This window comes from Nicotiana tabacum, chromosome 3 (assembly GCF_000715075.1).
Source record: "Nicotiana tabacum cultivar K326 chromosome 3, ASM71507v2, whole genome shotgun sequence".
Taxonomy (NCBI): Eukaryota; Viridiplantae; Streptophyta; class Magnoliopsida; order Solanales; family Solanaceae; genus Nicotiana; species Nicotiana tabacum.
The window spans coordinates 88,503,568-88,513,218 of NC_134082.1; the positions used below are offsets into that span (position 1 = coordinate 88,503,568).

At 38.8% G+C, this 9,651-nt stretch overlaps 1 protein-coding gene across 1 annotated transcript; it reads left to right on the forward strand.

Moving 5' to 3' along the window:
* Positions 1–4,694: 4,694 nt before the first annotated feature.
* LOC142176601 (serine/threonine-protein phosphatase 7 long form homolog) lies at positions 4,695–5,198 on the forward strand. The gene has a single exon (XM_075244626.1). The coding sequence runs from the start codon at positions 4,695–4,697 to the stop codon at positions 5,196–5,198; it is 504 nt and encodes a 167-aa protein (XP_075100727.1).
* The last annotated feature ends 4,453 nt before the right edge of the window (positions 5,199–9,651 follow it).

A 9,651-nucleotide genomic window follows, 5' to 3' on the forward strand; every position in this document is an offset into this window, starting at 1 on the left:
GGAGTGCTTAGGGAAGGTTTAACCACTTACCCATATTGTATCAATCCCTAATCCAAAAGCCTTCATTACATCCCGAAAGAAGCCCTACTTGATTTTGAGCCGAGTGAGCTTATATTAGTGGTAATCTATAGGAGCAATCCTATGGTACTTCAAGCCGTACTTGTGACATTCTCTTGAGAGAGATGAGTGAGCCTTTCATAAATCTTTGAATTGAGTGTTAAATTCTTAAGTGAGCTTGGCAAATGGAAAGTAGAGTAGGAAGAGTTTGGAGTCCACCATGACCTACAAGATAGAGCGAGAGTCCATGATGAGTAAAATCAACTCTTGATGCTCGAATGTCACATTATAGCTATATGTACATAAATGTTTTAACTTGTCGCCTTGTCAATAATGCACGAGTAATGTGGGTAATTGTTGCTCCCAACTGAGGTGTGAATGGCTCACCAGTAGCTAGCTGTAATGTCCCTTAACTTTTGGAGGTGGGAACTATTTATTTGCTTGAGGACAAGCAAAGACTTAAGTTTTGGGGAGTTGATAAGTGAGAATTTTGACTGCTTATTAGCACCTTTTAGCTTTTGTTTTAATCAAAAAGCATTGAATTGTGTTCCCAAAACTAATAGAATTGTGCGAAATTGCAGGAATAATAGAAAATGATCTCCCAAGATGAAATCCGACTCAAAAAGAAGTAGTGCGAGGCACAAGGTAATGAAAGGCGCAGGGCACAACTGTGCGGTCCGTAGAAGAAAATCTACTGTTGCAAAAGAAATTATGGACATTTCCATCTGCGGCGCAAACAAAGGAGGAAGATCTAGCAGACATTTGTGCGATTTGCGAACCGCACATGAATTGTGCGGCCTCAAAGATGAGCTAAGAGTTGAAGATCAGAGAGTGTGCAATAAGACCAAGTCCAGAGCCTCTCCTAAATCTGCAGATCGCAGAAGAGTTGCCTCGCGGTCGCAGTTCAGAATTGTGTGGCCGCAGAGCTCCAATTCCTGTCAGATGAAGAAATCTGTGGACCGCACATGGAATTGTGCGGCCGTAGAACCTCCCGATGGGCATTTTTGTCCGAGATTTTTAGTTTTGTATAAATAGACGTGTTTCACAAACTTAGGTCAAGTTTTGAATCTCTGAAGTAATGTAGCCGTTTTTCTTTGTTGTTTTAAAAAACTTTAGCTTATTTTGGTGATTTAACATTAGATTTCTCTATTTTTATCTTCCAATATGAGTTTTATTATCTTTTCTTCTTTATTTTCTTCAACACCCACTATGAGTAGCTAGATTTTTACTAGGATTGAAATACAACCCTAGTGTGTCAACCTTATGGGTAATTAATTTGATGCTTGTTTATGATTGTATGTTTATTATTTAGCTTAGTTGATGATTCAATTGTAGAATTGATGGTTGCAAATATTGATTCATGTCTATTTGTCTTGGTCTCTTGTTGAGAAAGAGAGACCTAGTCTAGGTTAACTTAGTTAACAAGGAATTGAGTCAATTGAGAGATTGATTAACCTAATTAAAGGGTTCAACCTAGAGAGAGTAACAACCCGACTTGAGCTCTTATCAACCGTTTTGGCAAATACCCATTTGGTCTTGAGAAAGCCAAATTGGGTAAAACCACTCTCTGACCGAGAGGTATTGAGTGAGTAACATAGTATTGTAAGCTATAATACACCCCAATCAACAAAATGAGCATAAAAGTTTTCATCTCATTATGCAAACACCTAGGTCATGGTCACAACCCTAGGCTTTTTATATATTTGGAAAACCCTAAAAATAATTATCTCTAGTCTTATATCTTTAATTTGCATTCTTTAGAGTAATATTAGATATAGAAACAAAAACCTCATTGTGAAATTGCATTCTAGATACTTCACTTCCTCATTCCAAATATATACTCCTAACTCCCATTTTAGCTCCCAGAGGATTCGATCCCGACTCTTAGTTGGGTTTTATTATTGCATACGGTCATGTCATACCTCCTTTGAGGTGTGCATTTGGACGTGATCAGATACCATATTGGATTTCAGAGGAATTAGAAAACTTTTTCTTCTGTATTGTATTTCTGTGTATAATTTTCTGTACAAGGCTCTGTATATATACATGAAAGAAGACGCAGAGAAAGAATATTCTAACCAATAACTAATTCCAGCTGTCATATATATCATTGGCTGGTTTGTAACTAACTTGTATTTACAAAAGAAAAATAACAAAAGGTGAATTATCTACAAATACGTGTATTTGTTCTAGAAGGAACTAAATACTTCATCCTTGTGATTTCTGGGCTAAAAATAGATTTTGATGTGGGCTGATTTCACTTGTCTTCTGAGGCCATTTTGATGGCCCAGTCTGTTTGGCCCCTTTTCCATTTATGACCTTAGATATTAACGATACAACCTATGTTATAACTTTACCAAATCTTTTTCTTCTTTCATCTAATTCATTCGAGCCAGAACCTTCTTCAATTTAGTTATCCTTAATTTTTGCTTATATGAATAAACTTAAATATCAAATTCCGTTGTAATGTAATCTTTGCTATAACATTTTAATTTTATATGTCTCTTTGAGGATAACTTGTAATTCCAGCACTTCACTGGGTGCGGAAATGAAGAAAAATAACTAAATTTTGTAATTTTTGGATAACTTTCACTCACATTTAAGTCAAAGGATAGTGAAAAACCACCATTCTCTTGTGATCTGTGATGGAAAAAGAAATTGCGTGGGGTAACTACTTTTTAAAGTGGTATTTACTTTTTTATTCAGCATTTTTAATGCTTAGCAATAGTAGCCACTAGTCTATTAAAATTAATATGAAAAGACTGTGTTACCCTTTGTTCTATCTCTTTGAAGAACTGTGCCGTCGTCCGTAAGGAAAAAAATCCTTTTTTCGGCCAGTTACTCGTGAATTGTCGATGTTATAGGAGCTCCATTCCAAGTATCAGAAGGAGGTATATGTTTTTGTTTTTAGAAGGTAAATATCACTTAAAAAATTATTAGACAGGTAAAAGTTCCCATGCTTGAGCTTGAAACATGATCTCTTCTTAGCACACAGGATGTTTCCTTGGTATGAGAATGTTACCAGTACTGGCGCTTCTCATAATAGAAAGTTCGTATATAATTACATGCCAAGGAAACGAGACGACTGGAGTCCGGAACCTAAATAATGTGTGTTTGGACTCAAAACACACAAATAAGTGTATTAAAAAACGACATTTCTATATATAGCGTGCAATAACAACACGCTATATATTAACGGTAACGTCTGCCGTTAAGCATAGCGTGTTGTTGTTACACGCTATATGTGTCAGACGATTTGACTTCTCATATAGCGTGTTCAAATTAAATGCTATATATAGCGTTTTCAAATCATACGCTATATATAGCGTTTAATTTGAACTCGTCTTCTTCTTCGACAGAACCCTCCCCCATTTTTTTACACCCCCCCCCCCTTCTCCTTCTGGTCCCCCCACCCCCAACTGCTCAACAACCCAAAAAAAAATTGTGGGCCCCTCCCGTCACACAAAAGGTCAGAAATGTAGGTCCTCAATCGTAGTAGAGCATTCTGGACTCGTGGTTTATCTCCTTCGTCTTCAAATTTTCACCCAATACACACACAACATCGAGGTATTTCGATTTATTTTATGTCCAAACTTGTATAATAATGTATATCACTGTCTATTGAATGTGTTTCCATGTCCTTTTGTGTTGTATTTGCAAAACTAGTATGTTATATTTATCCGGACTTAGATATTAGTGTAAAATTTAGATTTAATTTTTTATGTTAATATAAGTATTTAGATATTAGTATTTCTATGTCATTATGTGTTTTTTATTTGCGAAACTAGTATTGTTGTAGCTATATTTTTTAATGTTATGTGATTAAAATATATATGTTGTTTATATTTAGTTTATTTATTAGCGTAGTAAAATGTAGAAACTTTTAGCGTAGTAAACTGTATAGTATTTTAGCGTAGAATCCTTGTAGTTTAAGTAATTTTAGAATGGTACATGAAAATATATACTTTGTACAAATTTAGAATTTAAATTATAAAACAAACACACACAAAATAATCGAAAAATTAAATTTGACATACATAAATATTCACGATAGTTTGGTGCTACTAGGCCTTAAATATCTAGCCTAGAACCCAATTGTCACATATACTTTGTACAGTTAAATCTCTAAAAAAATTAGAATTTAAATTATAAAATAAACACACACAAAATTATTAAAATATTGAAATTGACACACATAAATATTCATGAAAATTTGGTGCTACTGGGCCTAAAATATTGAGCCTGAACCCAGATTGTTACATATACTTTGTACAATTTAATAATTAAAAATTTAGAATTTAAATTATAAAACAAACACACACAAAATTATCAAAAAATTGAATTTGACACACATAAATATTCATGTAAATTTGGTGCTATTGGGCCTAAAATATTGAGCCTGGACCCAAATTGTTACATATACTTTGTACAATTAAATCTCTTAAAAATATAGAATTTAAATTATAAAACAAACACACACAAAATTATAAAAAATTGAAATTGACACACATAAATATTCATGAAAATTTGGTGCTACTGGACCTAAAATATCGAGCCTGAAACCCAATTGTTATATATACTTTGCACAATTAAATAATAAACATACAATTAATGTTGTTTAATTTACAGTTGACGACATGGACGCGCCTATACATCCCGACCCTTACTCTCGTGAGCTATTAGTGCTTCAGGGCGATCATAGGTCCGCCCATATATGGGATGGAGAGTTACTTTCCCAGACTCTCCACGCTAGGAGAGTGGACGACATGTGGGATTTTCTTCATGACAGAGTTCTCCACGAGCGTGTAGTCCATCGCCTCCAGGCCACGGGATTCTATAGGATTATTGAGATCGGCCGGATACAGGTTGACTGGGCGTTGATCACGGCGTTGATTGAGCGGTGGCGACCAGAGACGCATACTTTTCATTTGCCCATTGGCGAGACTACCGTCACGCTACAGGACATTGAGGTTTTATATGGCCTGCCCGCTGATGGCATGGCCGTTTCACTGCCTATTGCTATGATATATATGTCGCGTGATCATTATTTGGACATGCTGCATCAGCTCACTGGTTTCAGGCCTCAGGACGAGACTGCATCGTCTGGTGCTAGTCGGTTGGCTTTGACCCCTATTAGATAGCACCTGGAGCTACTCCACCCCGATATCACTGACGATATAGAAGAGGAGCATATCACCCATTATACGAGGTTGTTGTTGCTTCTTCTATTTGGAGGGGTCTTGTTTCGTAATACTTCGGGAAACCTCGTCAGCCTTAGATTTTTGCATCATCTTCAACTGTTGGATGAGTTACCCTATTACATCTGGGGTGCTGCTGTTCTCGGCTACATGTATAGGCAGATGTGCCGGGCGAGCATGATCACTTAGAGAGATGTTTGTAGTTTTATGCCGCTTCTACAGGTGACAACATATTCCAATAAAGTGTTCATCATTTCCAACTCTACCTAGTTAGACTTTATCTTAACCATTACGTCAACTTTGTATGTTAGGTTTGGGCCTGGGAGTGGTTCTTGCAGTTTCAGCCATCGCGACCACAATTACCTCCTGCTGTAGCACCTTCATTTCTCCCTCTAGCCAGGAGGTGGGTTTTCCACCGTAGACTATTACGAGAGTATGATGCTCATCATAATCTCCCCCTTTGCAGGGATATGTTGGATCTGCTAGAGGGTGCATATGTAAATATGTACCTAAACTTACCTTGTGTGGATTAACTTAGTGTTGCGCATACTCACGTTTCATGTTCTTATTTGATAGTTCATCTGGACGCCATACAACGAGGATTTGATAGCTTCCCTGCCACCTTATTGCTCGGCTGGTCGATATATTTGGAGCACTTCTGCCCCACTCATATGCCTTGATATTGTGGAGCATCATGCCTCGGAGCGGGTACTTCGGCAATTTAGCCGCCCACAGTATATACCTAGGGGGCCTATATGGGAGCCTACGCATTATCAGAGGAATGATCATAGCCGGGCGGACGACGCATTTATGGCATGGTTAGCCGGGCAGATCCAGAGTTGAGACCATCGAGATGAGATGATTCCGCCCCCACATACTTGGAACCAGGAGGTGGATATTCAGAGGTATATGTCCTGGTACCAGCACGTCACCCGACTTTTTATCGGGAACCCTATTCATCAGGCTGGCAGTCGGTACGTTCCATACGCCGGGCGACACGAGGCCCTGGTATGTTTTCTAGTATTATTCATCATATAACAGTATTTTAGTGCAATATACATAGTTTATATTTTATACGTTGTGCAGGCTATTGGACTACACACAGTCTACCAGATGGGACTGCAGATGCAGGATTATATCAGAGATCCTGCGGATGCCTTGCAAGATTATAGCCGTCGATTTGTAGAGTTGGCTGCTCGGACACTGCAGCGAGCCCGGGAGGATCAACGTTTGGCTCACATACCTGATTATATGGAGTCATATCAGTACGAGCGAGGTCCTGGTGTGGCACGAGGTGGTGGCGCCCGACGAGGTGGGGGTGCCTGACAAGGTGGTGGTGCCCGAAGAGGCGGGGATGCCGGACGACGTGGTGGTGGGCGGAGAGGAGGTGGTCCCCAGCAAGGGGGAGTTGAGGCCCCTGCTGATTATGTTCCTGCCGATATACCGGGTGGCCTTGGGACGGATCTCACTCTAGGGACTTCGCAGGTGACCCCGTCAGGTCAATTATTGATCATGGGCACGCAACTTTCTGGAGTGGATTGGGATACATACTTTCCAGGCCTGTCTACCATTGATGAGGACCGGCCGACCCGAGATTTAAGTGGTGGGCGCCGGCTGAGTTATGGTTCATCATCACGTTCACAGGTATGATTTTCATAGCGTATTGAATTATAATTTGTCTTTTTTTTCATAACTTTGTTAATTTCCTTTTAAAGGCTGAACACGATGTTGACATGGTTGCCACTGATGATTATATTCAAGAGCCCAAGGAAATAGTGGTACGACAATTCAAATTGTTCTGACGAATTATATACTTGGCTATTCTGAGCTTTTGACTCTTATGTAGGTTTCTACTGGACTAACAACCTCTTCTACTTATCTTGTCAGCACCACTGATGATCATGCAGTGGCGCATCCGGCTATAAGGCGGCGATTTGATGATGACGATCTTGATAGCGTCCCTAGGCGGGATGCGATGCGCCTCAGGCTAGCGGCTGCGTTGAGGCATACTGGATGCGGGACGCACTGATTTTATTCATTTTTATTTGGCATTATATGTACATTTAAAACAACTTTTATATAATATGTGAATTACTTTTTGATTTCTCCGTTAAGTAGCTAGTTTCGTACTGCAATAAAAACACAAGTCGTAAAGAAGTAAAATTCCATTACAATGACTAAAAGAAAAGTTCATTACTAAACACATAGCACAAATACTAGCATAAACACAAACATAGCAGGCCAACATAATAAAAATACATGAAATATGAAAATTACACTAAACATATACATGCCAATGTTTAGCCCTGGTTGCCATTTATTCTCCGCTCCAACCACTTAAATCGTTCTTCCAGTTGTTCTTTTTCTTCTTCTACCTCTTTTAGTTTCGCCTTCACCTCCGCAAGTTCCAATTTATATTTTTCTTTACGATCCTTTTGTGCATCACAATTCCATTGTGTTTTCCATTTTTCTTCTCCCACCTCCTTCAGTTTCGCCCTCAAATCTGCAATAATTCTATCGCTTTCTTTTTGTACTTCCCGTTGTCTTAAACACATATTATGAAGAAACTGCAGTTGTTCTCTGTAACAATCCTGATAACATGGTTCATCAACCCATTCCTCAAAATCACAAATAGGTTTACCGGGGACCTTGTAAAACTGATTCATACAGTGCCAGTAACGGCGTCCAACCTCACCACCGTCCCAACAGTTTTGCATCAAGCATGCTTTTGCACAATTGCACTTTGGTGGACGAAGAGGTTGAGCCATTTGGGAAATATTTGCTTTTAGTAAAAGAAAAACCTTACTTTTAATGAAGTTTTTGCTTTTAGTAAATTTTGAGCACACAAAATAACTACAATGAGCCCGTTATTTATAGGCGAGACAACACACACATAACGTAGTGTTCAACCGTGCTAAATACATAACGTACTATGTAATAGCGCTATATTTTACGTGTTAAATATCATGATATTGACAAGACAACTTTATGTCTCGTCAACTTTATTTCAGACAACTTTATGTCTTGTCAACTTTATGTCATGATGTTGACAAGACAATTTTAAATTAAATTATTATTTAAATAGGTAAAATGAAAAAATACAAATCATAACTAACAAGCATAATTTTATTTCATAAATCTTGCAACATAGGCATAACAACTAATTATTACAACATCAACTCATGGATAGTTAGGTACACCAGAAGAACACCTACCCCGAGCTTGATTACTGTTGCCACCCAAAGGACATTTTCTACGGTCGTGTCCTGTTTGCGAGCATATACCACATTTGCGCGCATACATGGTTTCACTAACATCCATTTGGTTCCGTATACGCGTTCTCTTCTTCACCTGTATTCGACGCAAATAGGACTTGTTACACACCATTTTAAATGGTTTAGGCGGCCAATAATGCTCAACACCCACTGGCTGCAACTGCCCACTATATGTGTTTAGGTACTTCGCAACACTATATTGTTAATCAACATAGTTGGTTACACCCAAACCAACTTGTTGAAAGCACTTGATGGCATGTGAGCAAGGCATGTGGTAGATGGGCCATTTTTCACAAGAGCATAACCTTCTAGATTCATTTACAGTATGTACATTATTACCTCGATTTTGATGGATAGCAGTGTGAACTTCAAAAACATTTCTTTCGTTATCATACTGCAAAAATGAATGCCAATGCGCTCGCCGTCTATTTTTCTCAAATCTTTTCATAGGCACTGGCATAAATTCAACACCCTTTTCCATCAATGATGTTGCAGCTGCAGACCTTTCAACAAACCTCTCCGCCATCTGCTTGAACGACAACCGCACCATGGTTGTGACAGGCAATCCTCTTGCAGACTTCAATAACCCGTTAAAGGACTCTGACACATTTGTAGTCAGAGTTCCCCATAGTCTGCCACCATCCGCATGCGTCGTCCACTTTTCAGGGTCATGTCGCATTAACCAACGATAGGCTGCCTCGTCTTCTTGCCTGATATATTCCATGTGCATCCGGAATTTATGTTGTTGGTGGTCTGTTGCTTCCATCACATCAAATCATGGAGATCCTTGTTGGGATATGCCTTCTGAAAATTAGCTTTAAAGTACCTAACACAGTAACGATGATAGGCATAAGGTTCTTGCCATGCATGCAAGTTCTCCACAAAACTTAAGATACCACCGTGGCGATCGGATATTAGACAAATACCGGAACGCTGTTTCACAACGTGCTCTTTCAAGTGGTTCAAAAACAACGTCCACGTCTCTTGGCTTTCATTGGCACAAATAGCAAAAACTAGAGGAAATATATGTCCATTAGCATCTATTGCCACGGCTATCAACAGTTTGATATCGTACTTTCCATAGACATGAGTGTCGTCTATGGATATTATTGGCCGACAAT

Bases quoted from the DNA above. Each gene is read 5' to 3' on its own strand.
- LOC142176601 (XM_075244626.1), top strand. From the start codon at position 4,695: ATGGACGCGCCTATACATCCCGACCCTTACTCTCGTGAGCTATTAGTG.